At 44.4% G+C, this 27047-nt stretch overlaps 1 protein-coding gene across 1 annotated transcript in view; it reads left to right on the top strand.

The window, feature by feature from the left end:
• The first annotated feature begins 24505 nt into the window (after positions 1–24505).
• Positions 24506–27047, top strand: part of TTLL7 (tubulin tyrosine ligase like 7) — a 77987-nt gene continuing 75445 nt past the window's right edge. Inside the window, exons 1-2 of the mRNA XM_065409321.1 lie at positions 24506–24530; positions 24961–25092. Of these exons, the coding sequence (XP_065265393.1) occupies positions 24506–24530; positions 24961–25092 (157 nt within the window). The remainder of the gene's footprint in view (positions 24531–24960; positions 25093–27047) is intronic.

The following is a 27047-nucleotide window of genomic DNA, read 5'->3' as shown; positions in this document are numbered from 1 at the left end:
TTCTACTGTATAGTGTGGAGTGTAGCAAAATGTACCTATGACAGGGGTCTGCACTCATTACGAACAGATAGATGTTAATTCCTGCTTAGATCTCCTACAGTGGATAGAGTGGAGAAATGAAGCGGTGCTGAGGGACTGAACGCCAGTCAGGCATTCAAAGGAGATTCTATAAACCAGCTCCCTGGTAGTGAGAAGAAAGAGACTTTGGAGGAGGCAGAGCTCCACATGCTATTGTGAAAGAGTTAGATTCCTTTTGTTTTACATATACAAGCTTTAGTTTTTAGATCAACTATGCATCTTGAACCCCAAGAAGAATAAAGCTGAGAGGAGAAAAGCTTGGTCATGGGATACTTTGTTGTTGTTGTAGCTTCTGGCCTGCTCTACCAGTCCAAGTCTCTGGCAGTAAGTTCAGGAGGAGGGTGTGACGTTGTGCAGTCTATATGGTTTTATAAAAACATGATAATAAGTGAATATAATGTAACTGGGATATGCTTCATGCAAAAGGTCTCTTGTAAGGTATCATTACAAAGTTTATAATCTACTGAGTGTGATCATCCGATTTGTATAAATGTACCACTCTTGTATCTAAAACTAGAAATATAAAATATAACTCTGAGGGCCTATTGTAATTATGTAAAGTGTGGGCCATTAATGATGGTTTGGAATCTTGATGACTCCCATTGTCTGCAGATGGTTGTGTTTACCTGTGAGTCTTCCTGTATATGTGTGTGCTGGCAAGTGAGTAATGAAGTCTTGCAGTGACATGTGATCAAGTCACCTGAACTGGAATCCATCTTTAACCTGGTGCTTTTCCAGTGAGGGGGGGGGAGTGGAAACCCAGAGGGACAAAGGGTTCCCGCCTTATGCAAAAGATATATAAAGGGGTGGAAGAGAACAGAGGGAGAGAGGAGCCATCATGAAGAATCCCATAGCTACCACCTGAGCTGCAACAAGAGCTGTACCAGGGCAAAGAATTGTGCCCAGGCCTGGAAGGTGTCCAGTCTGAGAAAAACTTACTGAAGCATCTCTGAGGGTGAGATTATCTGTATTTAGTTTGATTAGACATAGATTTGCGCATTTTATTTTATTTTGCTTGGTGACTTACTTTGTTCTGTCTGTTACTACTTTGAACCACTTAAATCCTACTGTCTGTATTTAATAAAATCACTTTTTATTTAATAATTTACTCAGAGTATGTATTAAGACCTGGGGGAGCAAACAACTGTGCATATCTCTCTCAGTGTTATAGAGGGCGAACAATTTATGAGTTTGCCCTGCATAAGCTTTATGCAGGGTAAAACGGATTTATTTGGGTTTAGACCCCCATTGGGAGTAGGGCATCTGAGTGCTAAAGACAAGCACACTACTGTGAGCTGTTTTCAGGTAAACTTGCAGTTTTGGGACAAGTGATTCAGACCCTGGGTCTGTGTTAGAGCAGACTGGAGTGTCTGGCTCAGCAAGACAGGGTGCTGGAGTCCTGAGCTGGCAGGGAAAACAGGAGCAGAAGTAGTCTTGGTACATTGGGTGGCAGCTCCCAAGGGGGTTTCTGTGATCCAACCCGTCACAGTGGCGTAGTCGAGCAGGATCTGTGCACAGCTGATTGCTTTGAGCTACTGGTAGTGATTTTAAGTGAGTTTTAAGTGTGGTGGCTGGAGAACAGACAAAGTAGTTACTGGTTTGTTATTTTCTGTTTGCTTATTTCGGGAAAGGGAAGTAGGGACAGAAAAGGAAGCAAAATAAGTAAGAATGAAGATGAAAAGAAGCTAAAACTACACAAGTTTCAAATTGCCCAGAAAGACTGAACAATGGGTGCTGGGAATGTCTCTGTTAACTAAGAAGCCCGGAGCTGAGTGCATCTCAGTTTCAGTGAACTGCAGATGGGTGTGGCCCAACCTCTGTCTGTGCTGAAGCTGACTGGAGTGTCTAACCTAGCAAGACAGGAGGGGAGGGGTGCCTGTTCTGGCAGGAGGGTGTTCTCTGTGGTATCCCAGCTCATCGAGTGATGGTCTCAAGGGAAGACAAATGGAAATTGATGTACAATTTGCCTGGGAAAAGGCTGACCTGGAAAAAGGAAAGGCTGCCCACCAGCCTGGACTTAAGAGACAAAGCAATTAAGACCCAGAAGCATGACCTGGCTGTAATGGAGTGGAAGAGGTGCACACAGACATGTATCCTGGAGCTGGAAGTTGGGGTCCTGGTGACTGCTGCGGTGGGAACAAACCCCAAGGACTCTAGCTGGAAGCAAACCCAACCTGAGTGAAAGGGGGGGGATTTTGCTGGCCAGTGAAAGGTCTCTCATAGCTTGGAGCTGTGAGCCTACAGCTGGATCAGGGTCTCTTTCCCTTTTGGGGGACACAGGAGTGTCTGCCCCATAGGGGAGCCCAAAAACGAATTTTAAGTATACTGCCTCCGCCATGGTCAGTGTCCAAGTCTCTGGCAGTAAGTTCAGGAGGAGGGTGTGACGTTGTGCAGTCTATATGGTTTTATAAAACCATATAGACTGCACAACGTCACAGCTTGGTCATGGGATACTTTGTTGTTGTAGCTTCTGGCCTGCTCTACCAGTGTACAGCACATTTGGGTCCACGTCAGTGAAGCATTGGTGAAAGGAGGCGTTTTGCTCTATTCTCCCCCTGCAGATAATGCACCATAAAAATCCCTTTCCATAGCAAGTGCTGTGGGGTACCAAGTCTGTGGCTAGAGAAAAGCAGCTGGACTTTATGGCATGTTCCCCTCAGGTCTGGTTGAATTTCTGAATGGCAATTAGGCCATGTCTACACTACAGAGTTAAGTCAACTTAAGTTATGTCGATGATCATAAACCTCTGTAATTATATATCTTGTGCATGTTCACACAACGCTACTTGTCAGCAGAGCATGTCCACAGTTGGTGCTCTAGCACCGACAGAGAGAGCAGGGCACCGTGGGTGGCTATCCCACTGTGCAAATCACCACCTTCTCCCACTAGGTGTTCTGGGAATTAATCGCAGTTCATCATGGGGGCAGGATCACCACCTCCATGATGCAGTTTTTTCCCTCCCGTAATTCCAAGGGCCTCCGACTGCATTTTGCGTAATTTTTCAACTGCTCCTGCAAACTTTGCGCCTGCGATCTCTGCCTGAAAGCATGGATCCTGTCTTGTGATCAGCATTATGAACACAACGTAGCTGATCCTGCAGTATTTCAAGAGCTGCGATTCTGAACAGGAATCCGTGCTGCCTGCCCTGCTGCATGCCATGGAAATAAACAATTCAAAATTTATGTTGGCATTCATGGAGCAGCTGCACACGGTGAACCATCGCTTTTGGGCTTGGGAAACAAGCACCGAGTGGTGGGATCGGATTGTGATGCAGGTATGGGATGATGAGCAGTGGCAGCAGAACTTTCGTATGCGCAAAGCCATCTTCCTTGAATTATGTGTAGAGCTTGCCCCCGCCCTGAGGCACAAGGAACCAAAATGAGAGCTGCCCTAATAGTGGAAAAGCAAGTGGCGATCACTGTTTGGAAGCTGGCAACTCCAGACTACTACCAGTCAGTCCGAATCAGTTTGGAGTTGAAAGTTCACCGTGGGGGTTGTGGTGATGCAAGAGTGCAGGGCCATTAATCGCCCCCTGCTACAAAGGACTGTGACTCTGGGCAATGTGCGGGCAATAGTGGATGGCTTTGCGGAAATGGGATTCCCTAACTGTGGCAGGGCAATAGATGCACACATATCCCAATCTTGGACCCAGCCCATCTTGCGACGGAGTACATCAACAAAAAGGGCTATTTATCCATGGTACTGCCGATGCTGGTGGATCACCAGGGTCATTTTCACTTACATCAATACAAGGTGATCAGAGAGGGTGCATGACACATGTATCGTCAGGAACATTGGCCTGTACAGAAAGCTGCAAGCACGGACTTTCTTTCCAGCCCAGAAGATTTCAGTAGGAGATGTGGAAATGCCCATAGTGATCCTAGAATACACACCCTACCGCTTACTCCTGTGGGTCATGAAATCGTACAACAGAAACCACAGCAGCAAGGAGCACTTCAACAACAGGCTCAGCAGGAGCAGAATGACTGTAGAATGTGCGTTTGGCAGATTAAACGGTTGCTGGCGCTGCCTTTTTGGCAGGTTAGACCTCAATGAAGAAAATATTCCCATAGTCAGAGCAGCCTGCTGTGCTCTGCATAACATTTGTGAAGCCCAGGGGGAAACGTTTCCCCAGGGGTGGAGTGTTGAGGTTGATCATCTGGTGGCTGATTTTGAGGAGCCAGACACCAGGGCTATTAGAGTAGCTCAACAAGGGGCTATTTGAATCAGGGAGGCTTTGAAGCAGCATTTTGACAATGGGCCCAGTAATGTGTCTTTCTGTAATGAATTGAGCTAGACATTGTTTACTTGCCATCTTGAATGATCCCTGTAACGGTTCATGCCTGAGCGTTAATTGTAGTCTGCAAACTTGCCAATTGCCACTGTGTATGAATTTCTGTTGCAACCACCCTGTGTAGATCACAAATAAAGAATCATTGTCTTTGTAAGATTAAATTTTTATTAAACAGCAATACACAGATTAACATTTTTTTACAAGGGACGTGACAGTGAGCAGCACTCTCTGAAGTGAGGATCTCACAGCTGCCTGTAAGTCCAGCTGTTGTTCTGGAAAATGTCCCTGGGATGGAGTGCAAGGGGTAGTGTGATGGGCCAGGAACATGAGAGGAATATGTGGGGGGAGTTTATGCTGTGCAGGGCAAGGAAGGCAGCTCTGTATGGGCTGCGGGAGGGCTGTATGTGTTCCGCCTGCAGCACAATCGGGGACCTCAGCATCACTGTTTGGTCCTCCATGAGCTTTATTATCCGCTCCTTCCCCTGTCTCCTCTCCTGGCTATCAATTTCTAGTTTCTTATTTATTGTTTCTCTCCATGTTCTGTGCTCACTATTGGCCTGATCTGACGATTACAACAATTCGTGAAACATGTCGTCCTTACTCCATCTCGTTCACCTCCTTATCTGACAGAGGTGCTCTGCTGTGTGTAGGAGCTGGCCCTCAAGAATACATCTGCCAAAGCACAAGAAACAATACACAGAGTCAGTATTGTGTGTGCACTCACGGTCTTGAATCATAAAAGTTACATACACCTCTTTCTCACTTTCCCTTGGCAAGCACACAGCATGGCCAGAGCACTAAACATGGTGAATTTGGCCTGGGGGTGGGGGTGCAAGACAGGACAAAGGGTCTGTGTGGTTTCAGAAGGGGATCAGTACAAGCGCCTCGGGACACTATACTGAATACTGACACCATTTTCCACAGGTGGGGGTGATCGAAGCTGAAATCACACTACTGAGGGTAACCGAAGATGTAAGGGTGCATTTCCGCCTGTGTGTGGCTTCAGAGCAGGTCCGTATGCCTGTGTGCCGCTTTGTTTCCTCCAGAAGTAATTGCTGATTGGCGCGGCAAAGTTTCCTACGATGGAGGAAGAAACACAGCAGCTCTGGCAAGGAACCTTCAGCAGAGGATTGCAGAGTATCTGCAGAAAAGTTTCCTAGAGACCTCTAGGGAGGATTCCCAGGAGATCTTGGTGTGCATTAACAAACTTTTCTGCAGAGCCCCATTGCATAGCTGCACAGGGGACTATGAAGCAGATGCAAACAGTACCTAGTGTTAATTTCGATTCCTTCTCTCATGTGAATCATGTAACAAAATAAAGGACACCGCTACCTCATGTAACCATGCACTATCCAAGAAAAATGAATACTTACCAGAGCTCCCCTCTCCTGCTTCAGCCAGACTGCTGGGTCTGGGAAGATCCTTCCAGAGACAAAAAGAGGTCTTGGCTCGCCCCCGGACAAGCCTGTCACCAGTCCTCCTCCAACTTGACCTTCTTGTCCACCACTTCGTCCTCGGGGTTGACTCTGCTGGCTGCTGCCTCCAGTCCCACTGACGTATCCACGGGGCACTTGGTGGTGGAGGTGGGGTTGCCGCCGAGGATGCCGTGCAGCTTCTTATAGCAGCGGCATGTTTTCAGTGCTGCACCAGAGCGACGGTTGGCATCCCTTGCCTTCTAGTATGCCTGTCTCAGCTCCTTCGTTTTAGCACACCACTGCTGCATGTCCCTTTCGGACCCCTTCTTCTCCATGCCACCAGCAATCTGCTCAGAGGTGTCAAAGTTCCTACGGCTGGATTGGAGCCGCAACTTCGCAAACTTCTCTCCCCACGGACCCAACAGATCCAACAACTCCAGTGTACTCCACATGGGAGCCTGTTTGCTGCAGAAAGCTGGCTGGTCAGCTGGGAAGATGTGATCTGAGCTGTCCACACTGAGCAAACAGGAAGTGGAATTTCAAAAACAGGGGCTTTAAATTGGGAGGGGCGCATGCCTGTGTACCTGGCTGCAGGGCAATGAAGTAGAAACTGCTTACCAGAGCGCTCATGATGAGCATTGTGGGATACCTCCTGGAGGCCACTTAGGGTGACATAAGCAAGTACTGTGACACTGTGTTGCTCTAACTTTGTTGCAAAAAGCTCTATGCCGCTCGCTGAGGTGGGTTTATTATGTCGGCATAGCAGGAGATTTAAATTGGCAGGAGGTGTGTACACCTCCACTGTTTTGTTGATGAAATCTGACTTGTCAACAAAACTGCGTAGTGTACACAAGGCCTTAATCTGGAAGTTCTGCTTACTGAATCAGAATAACTCTACTCTGGGGGTACAACTTCACACATTGCTCTGCTAGGGGGATCCGGAGAAAGCAGTGCAGCCTTTGGGGACGGACAGAGCCAGGGGAGCTGTGGGTGTCCTTGACCTCCGTATGGATGCTCCTGTTCCTGTTAGCGTGATTAGAGCAGGGATACTCAGACTGAGGCTCGGGAGCTGCAAGTGGCTCTTTAATGTGTCTCCTACAGCTCTTTGCAACACGTGACTTAAAACACTGTGATTTAATTATTAACCAGTCTAAGTTATTAACCAGTTAGGATGCTTTTACTATGTTATTAACCAATTGTAGAATACTTGTCAGTCATTTTGCTGTGAAAATAATTATATGAAACCATGAATTCACACTAAAGTGGCTCTTTTGGGTAATGTTGATTGCTAATTTGGCTCTTGAATCACTGAAGTCAGAGTATTACTGGGTTAGAGCAAGGGAATGGGAGCTAGGATTTTGTTGTTGTTGTTGTTGTTGTTGTTCTGTTCCTTGTATTGCCACTGACTTGCTGTGTAACCTTGGACAAGTGAGTCAGTTTCTCTGTGTCTCTGTTTGCAGTTCTATAGAACGGGCAGAAGTGTCCTGCAATATTTTGCAGGGTGTTGTGAGACTGAATTCACACAATTGGGTTGCGAGGTACTTTGGGTCCTTGGGATGAAAGGTGTTAATTAAAATATTCTTTCTTTTCTCTTTGATTAAATATTTAAAGAAACTGAAAAAAGATTCTTTGGTTCTGCTGAAGCCTCTTTTTAATTTTACATCAATACTAGTTGGAACTGCCAATAAAGTCAACTTTGCATTGATTTTATGCAGTCCTATGGCAGTGAACATGGGTAGAGTCTTCTTGCTAGTACCCTAATATTAATTTTTCATCACTTACCAGGGTTTTTGGATAGCTTTTGTACAATGTGTATTAGTTGGGCAGCACTACTAAATTCTATGTATTTCTCACGTGTCTGCCTGCTGGGTTTAAAATTGCGTGGATTTGTTTGTCTTTTTGTTTGGAAGAATGGGAGGGATGTTGAATAGCATTTTTTCATATTGTTTGGCATGTTCTAGAACGATGTGTACACCAGAGGGTGTGAAAAAATGCCCACTGGATGCTCAGGATCCCAAAGCAGAAACCGGTAGAAGCTAGGATTCTCCACGGAGGGTTAGTTAGGCATCTGACTCCCACAGAAATTCAATGAGACACGGGCATCTAACTCTTTCAGGTCCCTTTAAAACCCTAGCCAAGGTGTTCCGTTATTTTTAGAAACTGTTTTTAATTTTTTTCCTGTTGTGCAATGTTTAATTTCTTTCCTTTGTTCTCCTGAATTTAAACAGCTGTGTATACACTACATTTTTGCCCTAAAATTTCCCACCATTGCTACCACTAGCACAGCTAGCACCAACCAATAATACTCTGCCAATCACTTTATCCTGCTTAGAGCAGATTTGAAAGTTGCAGTGGTTAAAATGTTGGCAACTACCAATCTACACAAGTACTCCCACCATTGCTGTTCCCAGTTAAGCTATACTAATGGTAGCAACAGTGGGGAAACTTCAGAGTAATTACTGTAGGGTGGGCAGGAGTTCACTATGTACACAGGAGCCTCCTAGTTTCAGATTCATATGTTAGAAAACCATAGACAGACATTTACCCTCAGTGTGGCCATTAGTTTGTGCCCAGACCTTGGACTTTGAATGTGTTACTTGACATTTTGAATCAGATTCTGGGCTGCAGGCCAGTGTCTGTCAATTTGCATTTCATCGTGCTGTCGGTGTGTCATCCTGGGTGCTAGACTAGCAACCATTCTGATGTGCCAGGATCTGAATTTAGATGATGTAATTCACAACCATAGACTCTGCAAGCCTCATTTAGAAATTGCAGTCTATGTCCAGAAACACTGATGGAGCTAGGCAGTGCAGGCCTGGAATATATTAGCGCTAATAGGCCAGATTCTGTGCTGTGGATAAGGAGTACTTGCTTTAACTCATCTTTGTGTTTATATCCCTGATCCTGAGGCCATCTTGGCAGTTGGCTAGTACCTGACAGCATTTGAGAAGCCTTCTGCTCTAACTTATACCAGCTGCCAGTGACTCTAAGAGGTTATTTTGACAACCAGGGATCAGCTGGCATAAGGAAGCATGTAACAGATGCAGAGGCATATAGGGTGGACGTTGACTATGGAGGCCAGGTGTCTTGCTGAAAGACACAGGTCTGCTGCCAGAAGACAGGGGGTCTGGGTGGGAAGGAGGCACTTGGGAATAGGAGAAGACAGTAAAGCTCTATTGCTTCCCTTCTTTCTCCATCCAGCAAAACTTTAGAGCATTTAGGCTCTTAAATTTTAGAGGGAAGCAGGGTTTGAGCGGGATACAAAACTAAGGCCTGGTCTACACTAGGAGTTTATGTCGAATTTAGCGCCGTTACATCGAATTAACTATGCACCCGTCCACACCACGAAGCTATTTAGTTTGACATAGAGGTCTCTTAAATTCGACTTCTGTACTCCTCCCCAACGAGGGGAGTAGCGCTAAATTCGACATGGCCATGTCGAATTAGGCTAGGTGTGGATGGAAATCGACGGTAATAGCTCCGGGAGCTATCCCACAGTGCACCACTCTGTTGACGCTCTGGACAGCAGTCCGAGCTCGGATGCTCTGACCAGCCACACAGGAAAAGCCCCGGGAAAATTTGAATTCCTTTTCCTGTCTGGGCAGTTTGAATCTCATTTCCTGTTTGGACAGCGTGGCGAGCTCAGCAGCACTGGCAACGATGCAGAGCTCTCCAGCAGAGATGGCCATGCAATCTCAGAATAGAAAGAGGGCCCCAGCATGGACTGATCGGGAAGTCTTGGATCTGATCGCTGTGTGGGGCGATGAGTCCATGCTTTCCGAGCTGCGATCGAAAAGACGGAATGCAAAGATCTACGAGAAGATCTCAAAAGCCATGACAGAGAGAGGATACAGCCGGGATGCAACGCAGTGCCGCGTGAAAATCAAGGAGCTGAGACAAGGCTACCAGAAGACCAAAGAGGCAAACGGACGCTCCGGATCCCAGCCCCAGACATCCCGTTTCTACGAGGCACTGCATTCCATCCTAGGTGCAGCCGCCACCACTACCCTACCACTAACCGTGGACTCTGAGGATGGGATATTGTCGACGGCCGGTTCCTCGGAGATGTTAGCGGACGGGGATGATGAGGAAGGAGATGAGGAGGACGAGGCAGTCGACAGAGCTTACAACGCTGATTTCCCCGACAGCCAGGATCTCTTCATCACCCTTACAGAGATCCCCTACCAACCGTCCCCAGGCGTTAACCCGGACACAGAATCAGGGGAAGGATCAGTCAGTAAGTGTTTTAAACATGTAAACATTTATTTTGAACAGAACAGGAATATTAACAATATTAACAATGGGTTTTGCATGATTACTTTGCCCTAGGCGCTTAACGTTTCAGTCCTTGGCAGTGCAACTACTGAAAAAAAATCTAACAATGTCCGGTTTAGCATGATTGTTCTGCCCAAGCCGCTCTACTATTTAGTCCCTGCCAGTGCAGCTACAGTAAAATGCGGTCTATATGTCCGGGGATAGAGCTGAAATCCTCCTGGGACATCTCCACGAAGCTCTCCTGGAGGTAATTGGAAAGCCTTTGCATCAGGTTCCTGGGGAGAGCGGCCTTATTGGGTCCTCCGTAGTAGGAAACGTTTCCGCGCCAGGAGACAAGCAAGTACTCCGGGATCATTGCCCTGCAGAGCATGGCGGCATACGGCCCTGGTCTTTGCAGGCTTTCCCGAAGCATCCTTTCTTTCTCCGTCTCTGAAATCCTCATCAGAGTGATGTCGCTCATGGTGACCTCCTTTGAATTAGGTAGGGGAATGTTAGTATTGGGACTGCTTGCCTGTTCCTTTACAGAACTGTAACCGGCGGTTTACAGCCACGCGGTGGAGGCGGGAGAGGGGCAGCATACAGGGATCTTTCCCGGGGACAGCCGCGAGGGGGTGGGACAGGGGCAGAGTTCATGCTTGCCGGATTGCTGGCAGCAGGGACTGGCATTGCTTTCAACGTGAAAGGAGGCCAGTGCTGCTATTAAAGTTTTAAGCAGCCAGAAGTCTACGGCTTACCATGTCGGCCTGCTACACAAATTCCGGTGTCCTGCCCCGCTTCTCTGATCTGCACTGCAAGACCCCAGGCACTGAATGCGAAGGCCGAAAATTCGACCTTGTCCTGAGTGCGCATGTGATAGGTGCTGTGCATGGTCTTGTTCACTGAGAAAGACTATGTTCTTTGTTCACAACTAAATTTATCTTTCTGAGGAATTCACTCCCTTTTTCCCATCCCACAGCTGCGACTGTCTCCCGACCTAGCCTGGCATCACACTCCCGGAGGCTAGCGCAGATTAGGCGTAGGAAGAAGAGGACACGGGAGGACATGTTCTCGGAACTTATGGGCTGCTCCCGAGCCCAGGCAGCCCAGCAGACCCAGTGGAGGGAGAACTTGTCCCAAATGCACCGATCACACATGGAACGGGGGGAGAGGTGGCGGCAGGAAGACCAGCAAGCGACTCAAACGCTGCTTGGACTAATGAGGGAGCAAACGGACACGCTCCGGTGCCTTGTGGATGTTCTGCAGGACCGGAGGCAGGAGGACAGAGCCCTGCTGCAGTCTATCTGTAACCGCCCTCCCCCGCCACCAAGTCCCATACCCCCCTCACCCAAAGTCCAAAGAAGGAGGGGCGGCAGAGTCCGTGAAAACTCTCACTCCACCCCTGCAGACTGCTCAAGCACCAGAAGGCTCTCATTCCCCAAAATTTGATAAGTCCTTTCCTTCCCGCCTCACCCAAGCCCCCGTCCAAATTTCATCCCCCAGTTTCATGTGTAGTTGCTAATAAAAAATACGTTTCTGTTAATTACTGTTTCCATCATGTTCTTTTAGAGGAGAGTCTGATTGAAGGGGGGGGAAGGGGGTTGGTAATTGGACAGGACAGTCACCTTTAGCAGGGTACAGAGGCGGGGGCAGGTTCAGCAGCAGGGCACACACACATTGCAGTCACTAGTTACCCTGGTCAGTCTGGGAGGTGGTTTTCATGTTCTGGGGGGGGGGGGGGGGCTCTGTGACTTTGTGGTGGGGGAGGGCAGTTAGAGATCTTATGCAGCGGTCCTTATCCTGGATCACAGAGCCACGCAGCAGGGGATCTGTAACTGTCCTCCCCCTGGCACAAAGTCACATAGCCCCCACACAGAGTCCCGAACAGGAGGGGTGGCAGGCTCCGTTGAAACAACCAGTCCACCAGTGCGGAGCCTGTCATTCCTGGAGTTTAGAAGCGTCCTTTGCATCACTACACCACACCCGCTCCCCACCACAGTCTGCGTCCCAGGTTCAACACTTTCCCATGAAAACAGTAATAAAGAAAACGGTGTTCATTAACAAAATTCAAGTGATTTTATTTTTAAACGTGTGTTGGAGGGGGGGAACGGAGTGAACGGGGTATGTAACTGGAGAGGATAGTGAACATTTACTGGGTAAAGAAACGGGGGCAGGTTTAGCTTCTCTGTAAACAAACTTAATAGTCACAGGTTACCCTGCTCACTGAGGAACCTAGCTTTCAAAGCCTCCCGGATGCACAGCGCGTCCCGCTGGGCTCTTCTAATCGCCCGGCTGTCTGGCTGGGCGTAATCAGCAGCCAGGCTATTTGCCTCAACCTCCCACCCCGCCATAAAGGTCTCCCCCTTGCTCTCACAGAGATTTTGCAGCACACAGCGAGGTGCAATAACAATGGGGATATTGGTTTCGCTGAGATCACAGCGAGTCAGTAAGCTTCTCCATCTCCCCTTGAGACGGCCAAAAGCACACTCCACCACCATTCTGCACTTGCTCAGCCGGTAGTTGAAGAGTTCTTTTTCAGTGTCCAGGGTGCCAGTATAGGGCTTCATGAGCCAGGGCATTAGCGGGTAGGCTGGGTCCCCGAGGATGACTATAGGCATCTCCACATCCCCAAGAGTTATTTTGTGGTCCGGGAAGTAAATACCTTTCTGCAGCCGTCTAAACAGACCAGAGTTCCTGAAAACACGAGCGTCATGAACCTTGCCCAGCCATCCGACGTTGATGTTTGTAAAACGTCCCCTATGGTCCTCCAGTGCTTGCAGCACCATTGAAAAGTAGCCCTTTCGGTTGATGTACTGGCTGGCCTGGTGGTCCGGTCCCAGGATAGGGATGTGAGTTCCATCTATAGCCCCACCGCAGTTTGGGAATCCCATCGCGGTGAAGCCATCTATGATGACCTGCGCGTTTCCCAGGGTCACTACCTTTGAGAGCAGTAGCTCAACGATTGCGTTGGCTACTTGCATCACAGCAACCCCCACGGTAGATTTGCCCACGCCAAAGTGGTTCGCGACTGACCGGTAGCTGTCTGGCGTTGCAAGCTTCCAGAAGGCTATGGCCACTCGCTTCTGGACACTCAGGGCTGCTCGCATCCGGGTGTCATTGCGCTTCAGGGCAGGGGACAGCAACTCACAAAGTTCCATGAAAGTCCCCTTCCGCATGCGAAAGTTTCGCAGGCACTGTGATTCATCCCAGACCTGCAGCACTATGCGGTCCCACCAGTCCGTGCTTGTTTCCCGGGCCCAGAATCGCCGTTCCACAACATCAACATGACCCATTGCCACCATGATGTCCTCGGCGCGGGGTCCCGTGCTTTGTGACAGGTCTGTGCCACTCTCAGACTTCAGGCCCTCACCGCGCTGCCGTAGCCTCCTCGCCCGATTTCTCAGCATCTGCCTCTGGGAAAGGTGGATGATAAGCTGCGAGGTGTTGACAACGGCCATAACTGCAGCGATGGTTGCAGCGGGCTCCATGCTCGCAGTGCTGTGGCGTCCGCGCTGTCCCTGACCAGAAAAGTGCGCGAACTGATTTCCCGCCGGCGCTTTCAGGGACGGAGGGCGGGAGTGACGGTCGGATGACGACAGTTACCCAAAAGCACCCTCGAAACATTTTTTTACCCAGAAGGCATTGGCGGCTCGACCCAGAATTCCAATGGGCAGCGGGCACTGCGGGAACTGTGGGATCGCTGCCCACAGTGCACCGCTTCCAATGTCGACGCTTTCCCCGTTAGTGTGGACTCACAAAGTCGAATTACTGTTCTTAGTGTGGACACACACGTTCGACTTTGTAATATCGATTCCACATATTCGATTTAAGTAAAATCGAACTACTCTCGTAGTGTAGACATACCCTAAGTGTATAATGGAGACTTAGTTACAATCTAATGAAGATCTGAATTCTGTTAATCTGCAGAAAAGTGACATTCACCTGAGAGACGAGCTGGAAAGGACATCTGAGAATGGATTAGTACTAGAGTAAAGATTTTGTTTTGCTGGATCAGAAATTGGTCTTATGTATAAGAGCTCTTTCTCCACTGAAACATTTAAAACCAGCCTTGCCAAATCTACTCCATTATCTTCTTGGGAGTGATATTTTTTTTGATAGGTGAGTAAAATATCATTAGTCTTATTTTCTTCCGTCATCATTTTTGTAAAGTTTTGAGCCTGGCTGGTAAAGTTACATACCAGTTTGCCTTCACACTATGGACATTCTTACACAGAATTGTATGAGTTGCCATATTGGATTAACCCATTGGTGCATGTAGTCTGGTATCCTGCAAAAAATGTGTCCAATCCCTGATGCTTCAGATGAAGATACTCCATCACTTCCCCCTCCTCCAAAAAAACAACAACAAAAAACAAAAACAAAAACCCAACCTCGTAATGAACCTTGCCAAATATGCAATGCTGTGTATGGGAATGCAGAAAAGTTATTCACTCCTTCAGTGATCTTAAGCACAAGATTTAATTACCTTAACAGAAGTGGGTTTTTTTTTTTATTCTGCCTATGTTTGTTCTAAATTCACTTCCATTTCATTTAGTGATTCTTTGTTCTCACGTTAAAGGAAGGGGTAAAAAATGAGAACTAGTCACTTTTCATTATGCCCATTTCATGTACCATGTGTTGGATAATCACGTGAAAGGGCTCCATGCTTGTATAACTGAACTGACTCTTTATTAAGAGAACTATTTAAAGAAATACTGCACTTAGGAATCTAATTATGTGCACACAGCAGACTTCCTGGTGCCTCCTGCAAAGTCTTCTCTCTGGCAACCCTGTGTTCCTCTCTCAAAGTTCTAGGCAGGTTGCTACAATATCTTTCATAATTTAAAATACTTAATTCAAGTCTCCTCTAACTCCTTCTTTTTTCCAGACTAAATAATCATAGTTTGACTAGCCATCAAGTGAAATCTTTAAATCAAGATTGGATGTCTTTCTAAAAGATATACTTTAGCTAAACCAGAAGTTACACTATTGAACTTCTGCAGAAATTAGTGGTCTATAAGTCCTAGGCTATCCCTTGACTCCAGGTTTGTAACTATAGTTCTTTTTCATGTATTAAGTGTACCGAGTCAGTCATTTAAGATGCTATTTTAAATTAAGAGCGTGAGGAGTGAAAATGCAGGCAGTTTTTAAAAGTCTGTACTTTCCATTTTTTGTTTCAAGGATTCTACTATAAAGTACATAGTTGGGAATCTCAATAATAATAATAACACTGCTCTACAGCCAAAATGCTTCTGAAATAAATGTAGTCAAACTTTACTAATTCTGGGTCACTGAGACCGAAAATGATGCTTAAAATTGTTGATTGGCTCTAGTTTTCAAGATATGCTATTGGGTCAGTATATACGACCCTTGACTTGGGAATGGCGGAGGATAAGTGAGTTATAAAGGGAAGGGATCTCAATTTAAACCAGAAATGACTAAAATACATCTTTGACTGGATCTATGAATAAATCTATGACTGGGTTTGGACAGTACTTGCTTTTTAGGCAAAACAATGAATGATGCAATCTGAAGCTGGTATTGCGTCGTACATGATATGAATTGCATCATGTTATTCCTAGAAGTCATGGATGATGCAATCATAACGAAGCTTACATCACTCTGCTGAACAAATTGCCCTATATCAGCTCTAGAAATCATACAGTGTCGTGCTCTCTTATTTGTCAGTGTTTGATTTTGCAAAGGGACACATTTCTGTTTAGCCAGAGTGAGCAGAGATGCCTCGTACTTGTGTGAACAGTGCAGATAACTTCTGCTATGTTTGTGGTGAAGTGACTTTTGCCTCACAAAAGCGCAGTATAACCACTATGGTTAAGAAAGCCAACAAATATATGCAACAAATATATGCAACCATATGCTCAGTGTTACATCGTAGGAAACTGAAGAGCAAGTGAGGGCTGGGGAATCAAACTGACAATTTATATTGACTACTGGCCATCTCCAGAAAGGTCACGAGCAAACAGTTCATGGAGCACATTTTGATGGGAAATTCTTTCAGTCCAAAAATTTAGACCAGTTCTAATAACTAAAACACCATAAGCATTTGTAAGGCCATACTGTCCTTTACACCACTCTGGCAATGTAAAGAAGCCTTAAAACTTTTACACCTGTTTTATACTCCTGGGGGAATTCACAAAGACAATGGGAACAATTCAGTAAGCAAGCAGGCTGCTACAGTCTGCTCTGAGTCAGGGGACAGAGCCTTCCCTATGCCTCCTCAGAAACACCCCGAAACCCTGCCCCTCCACGCTGAGTGTGCTGCAATAGCGAGTGAGAGAGAGACAGAATGTGTCTCTTTCACATGCATTACTGCCGCCCCCTGGCTGCTCCAGGTGCCCAAACCAACCTGCCTGCGCTGCCGGGAAGGGGCATGTGACTGCTCTTGCGCCTTTCCTTTGCTTCCTATTCAGAACTCATTTTTCTGTGGGGAAGAAAAGATATCTGCGGGGAACATGAATTAGGCGCACGTGCAGTGATGCAGAATTCCCCTAGGAGTATCTGTTAGTTAAGTTTAAAGCATGTTGTGATTGTGTTTTATATATAACCTTTTATTTCCAATATCCTTACTCAGTACCCCTTGAACCTTTCTTGTTTTCGCTGTAAATACGTTTAAGTGCTGAAGTGCTGGTCCTCAGTTGAATCTTGGATGCTGGTGTGTATATGGTTCATTTGGGGACAGCAGAACAAGTGAGTAGCTAGTGATGGGCTGGATATCAACGGGAACACTTTGAAGGGGTGCACCTATTGTTAACCTTCGAGGCAAAGTGGGCTTTGAATCAGATACCAGACTTGTTTTTTAAGCCTTACTGTGCCTGCTCTCTCTTTTTGATTTGAGTGATTTGTTTTAAGATTTCTGTTTATAATCTAGGCTCGGAGACTTTTTGCATAGAATTTCATCATTTGTGGGATATGTTGTTTTTATAATAGCAAAATATCCCTTTTAAATTATTTTGCTGCAGTGTCATGACTTTTTGGCCTCTTTTTTTCCCAACACAGAGTACATCTGAAATGCCCATTTTGGCACATGTGTAGTTTTATTGTACAGATCTAAGCATAGATCTGTAAAAGATCTTTTAAAAGCCATGTAGTTTATACACAAGAACAAAAGCAAGAGCAAAACAGTTATTAAATGGATCCCCTTCATGAAAATTGGCATTTAAATATCAACATGAGAGACAACTCCTATTAATTAGGTAAGGCAGTTTGTCTTCTACCATATCTTCTCAAATACCCCTACTCTCCTCTGTAAAAAAATAAAACAAAAGGAGAAACAAGTCACCAAGCTGAATAAATTTTGGTCACTGCTGACTTGAGCCAGAGTTGAACTGGTTGCTTAGAGGTGAGAGATGCCTTGTGCCAGTCTGAGCCATCTAGTTCCCAACCAGAAAAATTCTACCAAAATTGTACCATTGTGTACACACTGTACCACACTTCCCTTGACTTGAAGTGAAGATGTAATTAGCTTGTCACTTGGAAAGAGATATGAGCAAGGGTTCTGAAAATATTCTGTTCTGTTAAAGGGCTATCAATCATGTCAGAGTAAACACTATGGGCTTCACCTTCAAAATTTGGCACTCCATATTTGTATGTAAGACAGGAAAATGTTTAGGAACATATGCAGAGAGTGACATATAATTAGACATGTTTAACATTTAAAACGTGAGAATTAATACATGCATATTTATAACCATTTCTGCACTTCACAACAGGTATAAACTGAGTGGAGCAGTGCACAGTATTCAACTAAACAATTGTTTAAAGAGCTTCTATTATGTCTATGCAGATTTAGACCCTGAAGGAGTTGCAAGACAAATTTGATAGATATATAAATTAAAGTAGCTAACATGCCTCTAGAGATTCACTTTAGGACAATAACCCTGAGAAGGCAAAATCCTACAGGAACTGAGTTGGTACATACAGTACAGTAGCAATTCCTTTTGGTCCTTGAAGAAAATAGTTTACATCAAGGTTTGAAAAATAGACTATTTTGGATCTTTGTAAAAAGATTTGAAATCTCTTACAGAAGGACCCTGTCTTAGCTGTAATGGTAAAAATTATGTAATCCATAATCTTGTTATCAAACGACTTATTCTGAAAAGCAATTTAGATACTTTTTTTGAGGAGAACTGGAGAATACATTTGTCTTGGGCTTTTTTTTAGATATATGGCCTCAATAGCAAATCATGCATAAAACATATTGATGGTGACCTGCAGATCTTTTCCATCAACTGCAAGAGATGTGCTGAATATCCTTAGTAGCTAGGCTAAGTGTGGCATTCAGGACAAATTTAGCTCAGTTACATTAGGGTAACTGAGGGCAGAATCTGGCCCTTTAACTAATAAACCTACTTTTTCTCTCTTTGGTTTAGCAGCAACCATCTTGTCTGAAGATACTGACTGTTTCCTAGATGATGGTCTGGCCGCCCAGTGCTGTGATGCCACATCAGCTATGGAGGAACAGTGATCTATTAATCTAGTAACCCGATGATCAGTAATATGTCAGCAGAGTGCTGTGTGGTGAATCTGCTGCTGTTCTTCTGGCTTTGGCTAGAGGTTGATAGGGCAGCTAAGAGGGGAAGGTTCCATGGCACTGGGAGGACAGTTCGAAATCTGGAGAGACTGTAACTAAGGCAGTTGTTCCTGGTGACTGTCTGGGAATTCTAGGTTGCCTGTGTGCAGCGGGGTCCATTTTAGTTTAAGAATATGTAGCATAAACAAATTGGGGAAACTATAGTTTTAATATTTACAAAACTTGCAGAGAGACACTTATCTGACACTCCTATTTGGCAGATTCCCATGGTGATGTGTAGGCTTGGCAGAATTTGTTTTTTATTTTTTATAATTTCAATGGATAATATCAATTTTTTGTTCAAGCATTTTTCCCCAATTTTTATCTGTTTAAATTTAGTTGCATGAAATTATGGGTGTATGTGTCAGACAATTAATGACAGACATTGAAATTTAAAAAATTAAAGCTTTCTAACTGTTAAAACACAAATTGTCAACACTAGGGTTGCCAGGTGTCTGGTTTTCAACTGGAAAGTCTGGTAGAAAATGGCACCAGACAGTGTCCGGTCAGAAACACTGACTGAACATCAAAAGTCCCGTTGCTACCTGCAGGAGCAGGGGCTATGCATAGAGGGGACATGCGGGGGCAAGTGCCCCCCAGATTGGCCTGCCAGGGTGTGGAGAGGGGGTCTGTCCTTCTCCCGCTGCTGTGGGTGGGCTCTCACGCTGACCCAGAGTGGAGCGGCCAGCGAGGGAAGTGGGTGGACCTGCCCCTTCCGCTCCTTGCCCGGGCACGGCTGCCAGGGCTAGAGGCTGAGTGAGCTGGAAATGTACCAGGGGAGTAGAAGGCGGGACCACCCACTTCTCTCATTGGCCACTCTGCTCTGGGTTGGCAGGAGAGCCCAGCCACCCAGTGCAGCAGCTGGGCTGCCTGAGAAAGAGCCTGGCTGTGGGAGGCGACGGTGGCAGGCCGCAGGTAACTGGTGGGGTGGGGAGAGAGTGGTGGTTCCTGGGCTGGATGCAGGGTGGAGGGGAAAGGAGTGAGCAGAGGCCGGGACCTTGAGGGAGGGTTGGAGCAGGGGGCAGGGCTGCAGGGGTGTTCAGTTTCCAGAAATTGGAAAGTTGGCAGCTGTATCAACATCACATATCAAAATATACAGCATAAATAATATCCTTAAATCAAACTTTTTAAGTTCTCATGTAGCATTTTTCTTATTTTGCCTGTCTGTAAACTTTAGTTATCTATGGAAATATTTTTGCCAGTTTGTGTGTGTACAGTGAAATTGATGTTTACTGACACTGATAAAAATTGAATCCTTCCAAGCCTAGTGGTGTGACATTATAAATTCATGGAGGATAAGTCCATCAATGGCTATTAGCCAGGATGAGGAGGGATTGTTTCCCTAGTCTCGGTTTGCCAGAAGCTGGGAATGGGTGACAGGGGATGGATCATGTGATGATTACCTGTTCTGTTCATTCCCTCTGGGGCACCTGGAATTGGCCACTGTCAGAGGACAGGATACTGGGCTAGATGGACTTTTGGTCTGACCCAGTATGGCCGTTCTTATGTATCTCCTTGACACCACATTGTCACCTGCTGGGGCTTCTCCTGCAAGCAGAACACAAGTGAGAACTGGGTTTGCTATCCACAAAAAAAAGTAGGTATTAGTGCCTAAACAAATGACACAGAGAATATAATTTTATGTTCAGAGAGCACTTATAATGGGAAAGAGAATAATCCTTAGTCAGAATTTGGGTCAGGTAGTACTTAAAATGCGTGTGCCTCACCCATGGAAGAGTGCCCAGGCTAAAACTCCATGAGGTTCCTTGGTAAAGTTTCTTCCAAATTCTTCTGTCAAGGGGTTTTCTTCCCATGGTAGAAGCAGTATGTCCAATCTCCAAATCTCATAGGTAGCTTGAGATCTATGTGAATATGGAGGATGGTTCTGCTGAAGGTTTTTGTGCTGGCTCCAGAGCCCTCAGCAATTCTTACCAGCAGCTTGGGACATACAGCTCCAACAGAGCAAAGAAGCAGCAAGGATCCCACATACAGCTTGAGATCTGCAAGGGGTGTTTTTTTCTGTGCATTCCCACAGACCCCCAGGCTACAAAACAAATCTTGGTGGCACAGCCTCCACACAGCTGCTGGCTTGCCAGTCTCAAGGACCAGTGGCTTGTCAAAAATGATGCACTCTGAATGTATGTTCTCTCTTTTAAATGTGGATTCATGTCAGAAAAGAGGACCTGATAATCCATGCATTAGGAATAATAGTATGGCAGAATTTAGTGCAGATTTAATCATTGTGATCCAGGTGGAAAACACCGATGTATTGATGGTAAACTCTGGGAAGATATTTTCTGTATGTGTGAACTGATTGGGTAGGTGCAGTTTGCCTTCTGATGGTTTTTATAAAACATATTTAATAAAGGGCTACCAACTTGTAATTAGTTGGGATTAAAACTGTATTGTATTAGTAAGGCTGGTGTTTCTCAAGAAGCAATATCAGGCTCCTTATCACTTCCCCAAATTTTCAAAGCCTTTTGCCAGCATAGCTGACGAGCAGCTGCCAAGAATTTGTGTGTGCTTCTTAATTGGTCAACGGAAGTGCTTCAGGTTTGTCTTCCCAGAAATGAAACTTCTCTCTCACTCTGGCAATATCCTAAACCTGAGAAACAGATGAAAGTCAGCATGTCACTGTGCACTCAGTGCTATTTCCCCTTAATAGTGGTTTCAAAGAGGCTTTTCTATTGCCCAATGTATAATGAACTAAAATGGAAAAAGGAGTGGGGGCTTTTTAATTTTTGTATGGTATACATTTGGCAGTAGAATCATTGGGCCACCTTCTTGGTTGACTTCACCCAGAACAATCAATTGCCAAAGAGGCACTTTCAATCCAACTGGGGATTTTCTTGCAGAGATCAGATGCAGTAAAACTCTTTTGTGGGGTGCGTGTGAGAGCTACTGTAACTTACATCCCAACCACTTTTGCCAAAATTACATTTATATATCAAAATCTATCTAGGCTCTTGGATAAATATAGAGGCAGATCTCAGCCTTGGTGTTGGCAGGTGCAGCTCCATTGATATCAGTGGGGTTGGCTCAGCTAACATCAGAGCAGAATTTGGCCCCAATGGAGTCTCTAATTGGGGCTGGTTATATCAATCTGTTCCTATTATCCCATTGCATTAGTAGGAGTTTTAAGGATAAATCCCCACATTGAATTGAGAAGTGACCTTGCAAGTCAACCTTTTTTTTTCTTCTTCTTATTAAAAGTATCCGATGCTGACCTGTCCAGAAAATGATTAAGTACATTATGATTGTATCTCAAACAAAAGGAAGAGGACTCAAAGTTAATATTTTGGGCCAAATTCTGCTCTGATTTGCATCCCGTGCAACTCCCCTGAGCTCATTGATTTCATATGGTGTAAATTAATGCAACACTTGACTGCCACTGGTTTGCTTTTTAGTTTACTTGTGGCTTGAGGAAAGGGCAGTATCAGACTTGATTTCAAGTTTCTGATTTTGTGTCAAAGCCTTCATGTTTTAATATACTTTGTTGTATTTTTGCATTGCTGCATTTGTATGCCTGAGGTATAATGCGTGTGACTTAATATCTGCATATTGCTTCAACTTTAGAAATCTGTGGTTTGTCATCACATTTATCCTAGACTGAAATCAAATAAAGCAGGAGTGCTTCACATTGTCTTACAGTTATTTTAAAGCATTTGTGCAAATACAACATACTTAAATTCTATATAAAGCCATCCCAAAGCACTTTTAACCACATTCATAATTGCATGAAAGAAATTCAAGTACTTAAAAATTATAGAAGCAATTTAAACTATTTGTCTTTCCATGCAAAATTCATGAATTTTGGGTCTGAATCACTTTTTGGGGGGCATTTTGCCAAACAAAGCTTTTTTTTTTGTTAATTTTTTCTGTGATATGGAAGCACAACTGAATGTATGCTGCCAGTGTAGTAAAATATTTAGGGCAATGTTTGATCCTGATTCAGAGTTGGTTTTTTTAAGTTTTTGCCAGTTATTTTGATGTGTTTAGGCAGATTTTTAAAAACACTTTAATATGTAAGATTTCAAATGTTATATAAATACAGTATTCCCAGGCCAAAAATAAACTAAGAAGGAGGTAAGGTAGAAAGTACATATCAGTAATATCAGTAGTACATATGATATGAAAGTAGTACATATGTACTTTCATACATATGGTATGAAAGTAGTACATATGATACTGATATGAAAGTACATATCAGTAATATAGGGTAAAACAAAATAGTACTTTATAAGGTTGTGATTATACCCAAAACAAGCATTAAAACCCAGGAAATTGAGTTATGGTTACCCTTAAGAAATATAAACATTAAAGTATGTAAATGCAGAATTCAGGCACTTAAACAACCTAAACCAGTGGTGGGCAACCTGCAGCCCGTCAGGAATATCCACCGGCGGGCTGCCAGACAGTTTGTTTACATTTGTATGGCCTCCCGCAGCTCCCAGTGGCCACGGTTCGCTGTTCCCGGCCAATGGGAGCTGCGGGAAGCGGCAGCCAGCAAATTTTCAACGGATTACAAGTTCTTACTGAATGTGTATTTCCAAAGAGTCAGTGCAGCTGACATGCTAAGGCAACTGCTAGAAAAATGTTGAGAACAAGGAAGACCTCTCTATATGACTGCCCTAGATCTTACAAAGGCTTTTGACCTGATCAGCATAAAGGGCGTTTTTCAGTTGCTAGGGAGAATTGACTCTCCCTGCCGCCCCATCCTTAGTTTGAGTCAATCCTCTCATAATGGCATGAAGGCTATAGTCCACTAGGATGATCAATCTGAATCCACAGCAGCATCAAACAAGTTAAGATTAATGCATGTGTGATAAGGCAGGGCTTCTCCCCAGCTGCCAAATGACTCATTGCTATACCCATGCTCTCTTTGATGCAGTTTTATTATTCATCTTAACAAACAAACACAACACGGCCCCCGCTCACACTTCACATCTTGAGCTCTCCCTGTCAGCTCTCCCAGAGGACTCTGGCAGTCCTGGTTCCTGCCTCTCTGTGGCTCATTCTACCTGAGCGAGTTCTTTCTCACAGTATCCCTGTTCCCTTCCAGATTTGTTCTCACTGAAACTCCCTTTGACCCTTTATAGCCCAGAAAAAGTCCCATCCCCTTAATTAATGCAATGGGTTACACCTGCTCTGGCACAGGTGTGCTGGACCTACTTCAGTCACAGGGGCCAGTCACCCTGTGACAGCATGTTAGTGTCTGTGGTCCCAGGTTATATGAAACTGATTTAATAAACGTTCAACAAATGGTCTCACTTTTCCCCCCTCATGGTGATGGGAGCATGCATAATATTGTACTACATTATTTTAAACCATGAAATTTTCAGTATGATTGGAACTTACCAGGAATTCAGTGCACTTTGCTGAGGATAAAAGTTCCCAGAGTTATTGAATCTAATAACAAATCATGTAAACATCTTAGATAGACAAACTGTAATAAGTGAAACCTTATAAATCCTTTTCAAAGAACAGAGACCGCTAAAAAGTTTTTATTCACCATAAATTAAACAGAAAACTACCTTTTGGGATTCTGCATTTTGATGAATAAATTGGCATATTTTTGCTAACTTGCTTACTTTTAGAGGCTTAATCATCAGTTTTGGGTACACACATTGCCAAAAACAAAAGGAAGAAACAGTTTTAAATGTGCCTCTATACAAGTTATGCTTTATCAGTTATTCCTTTATAATCAATCCTTTTTTAATGCAGATACCTGTCTCTTCCATAATTGAGAGTCACCATAATCAGAGATTGAAATGGTATGACACAAGCTTTGAATCATTTGACTTTGAAGGCCTTCATGGTTTTCTGAGAATTTGGAACAGAATTTGGACACCTGGTTCTGTGCAGCCCCATGTTATAATGCCATCCTTGCCTAATGAAGGAGGTAGGCAAATTGATTATAGAACTCTTGTATTTTTAATATGGCTCATTAATGATGGTGTTTCAACATGCTTGTAACTGTTAATCAATCTGAATCAAAGTTTACTAATACGTAACTGACTAGTAATTCGCATTGCTTTTGTACTATGGTTCTTTTAGTTATGGGCATTCTTTTATGTATTGTTATCATAAATTGAACAATATGAATTCCATTAGCTTGTATGCTAATATTGTTCTGTGACCAAGGGTGAATTTGTACTGAAAATTAATATTCTATTTTACATTTGGAAGATTCGTTTCAAAATATCATTTAAATGTATCACTTTTGTGTAGTTCGTTTAGTAATAGATGAGTTGGGGTTTGTGAAGACAAGAGATGAAGATGAGACTGCTAATTTATGTATTGTTGATTGTTACAAACATTATTTTTCAAAGATAACCAAGGAACCTCTTGTCTGACTTTGAGTTCAGAACTGCCTTACCAAAGCACAATTAAAAGAAAAGTCAGAAAGAAGAAAAAGAATGGAATCATCACTGCGAACGTTGCTGGCACAAAATATGAAATTGGTAGGAGGCTACAGATTCTTCTTATTTTTAATAGCTACTGGGGTTTGTGAAAAGGGTTGAAATCAGACTGAAGGGGTAAAATAAAAAGTAGAATCAGGAAGGAAAGAGAACTTTCACTGTTGTAGGGCCTGATCCAAAACCTATTGAAGTTAATGGAAAGACCCCAGTGACTTTAATGGAGTTTGGGTCAGGCCCATAGTGAATTAATGCCATTGGTTTTCTTTTTGAACATAGGAATCTTTCTGTGTTGTGTTATAATATATACCTGCTGGTCTTGAATGCTTTGTGCACCCATAAATCCTGTTTGTTACTCAGGATTAAGCCTGTTATTAAAATATCAACAACCAATTAATAAAGCTTTAGGAAAAAATCTCAATTATGAGTTCAGCTAAATAATTTAGAACTTACACCTTTCTTTATTTAATTAAGATTTTAATGTCAAATTCTCTAATCATTACATATAAGTCTCTCTAAGAAACTGATTATGTTCATGCATTTCTTACACTTGAAGCTACTATTCCATTAATTTTATACATGGCCTTCATAGTGTGTGTGTGTGTGTGTGCGGGGGGGGGGGGGGGGATACAAAACTAGATTAGTATCAGAGGGGTAGCCGTGTTACTCTGGATCTGTAAAAAGCAACAAAGAGTCCTGTGGCACCTTATAGACTAACAGATGTATTGGAGCATAAGCTTTCGTGGGTGAATACCCACTTCATCAGATGCATATTTCTTAGCTTCAGATTTAAAAATAAAGTTATTGGGAAAGACATTTTAGCTTTTTGGAGATGGGGGTGACCACTGGTGTTACTTGATGAAAACTGAACAATGACCATGTTAAAAATATATTCTCCTATTCATGTAGCAATCTTCATAGTAGGCTTTCTCCGACATCTCTCCAGAGACAAATGGGCCAGTCTCCAGATACAAAGCATTTCCTTGCCAATGGAGGTCTCCTTAGTGAATGGCTGAGGTAGGAAACCCCTGTCTCCTTATACCTCCATCAAGCTATATCAGCATTTCAGGGAGTGGTCTAGGAGAGTATAAAATTGTTTCTGGACCTTATAGTGATATCTGTGAGGCCTGTTCTGCTTGTTACCCATGTGGACTGATGGTCCAGGATCTTCCACGGGCTCAGGGTTTGAATTGGAAGAAAAAAGGTAGTAGTGGAATTCTTCTGAAATCTGTCTGCAAAATAAGCTCCATCCACAGATGATGGTGCATATGATCAAAATATATGTACTCTGCTGGGCTCTGTGGGCTTATTTTCCCTTCATTTGGGGTTCAGATACATCCAAGGGTTCTTCTGCATTCCTTGGGCTTGATTTCCCCCCCTTGATAGGGCTTCGGTGCTCTGCTGAGCTCTGCTAGGCATATCTCCTTGCTTAGGAAAAGTAAGAGGATGTATCGAGCCAGGACAGGAAAATGAACTGTGTCTCAGACTGTAAAAATCTTCATAGCATGATTCTCCCTCTCCTTTCTAGCATGCTTTGGTTAGCATTGAAACAGTTGACAAATTTAATTTAGATTCCCAGCATTCACACTTAACAACCCACTGCAGCTGCACAGTTATGAGGGCTAGGTTCACAGTTGGAATGTAGGTGCCTAACTTTCACTTCAAGTGCCTAAGTCCAACATTTAGGCATAATTGGCATTCAGAAAACCCAGGGCCGGCGCAACCCATTAGGCGACCTAGGCGGTCGCCTAGGGCGCTACAATTTGGGGGGCGGTGACCGCGGCGGTATTTCGGCGGCGGGACCTTCCGCCGCCTCTGTGGGGGGCGGCATTTCAGGGCGGGACCTTCCACCACCTAGGGCGGCAGAAAAGCTGGCGGCGCTCCTGACAAAACCACCACTCAGCTGCTGCCTGTCCCTGTAGGTGCTTAAAGTCTCTAGATACCCACGTTTTCACTGGTAAAATCTTCTAGGTGCCTAAATTTCAGCAATGACCATGTGC

The sequence above is a fragment of the Emys orbicularis genome, chromosome 8 (assembly GCF_028017835.1).
Source record: "Emys orbicularis isolate rEmyOrb1 chromosome 8, rEmyOrb1.hap1, whole genome shotgun sequence".
Lineage (NCBI taxonomy): Eukaryota > Metazoa > Chordata > Testudines > Emydidae > Emys > Emys orbicularis.
The sequence above is the reverse complement of the archived record's forward strand: the minus strand, read 5'-3'. Positions and strand labels throughout refer to the sequence as shown.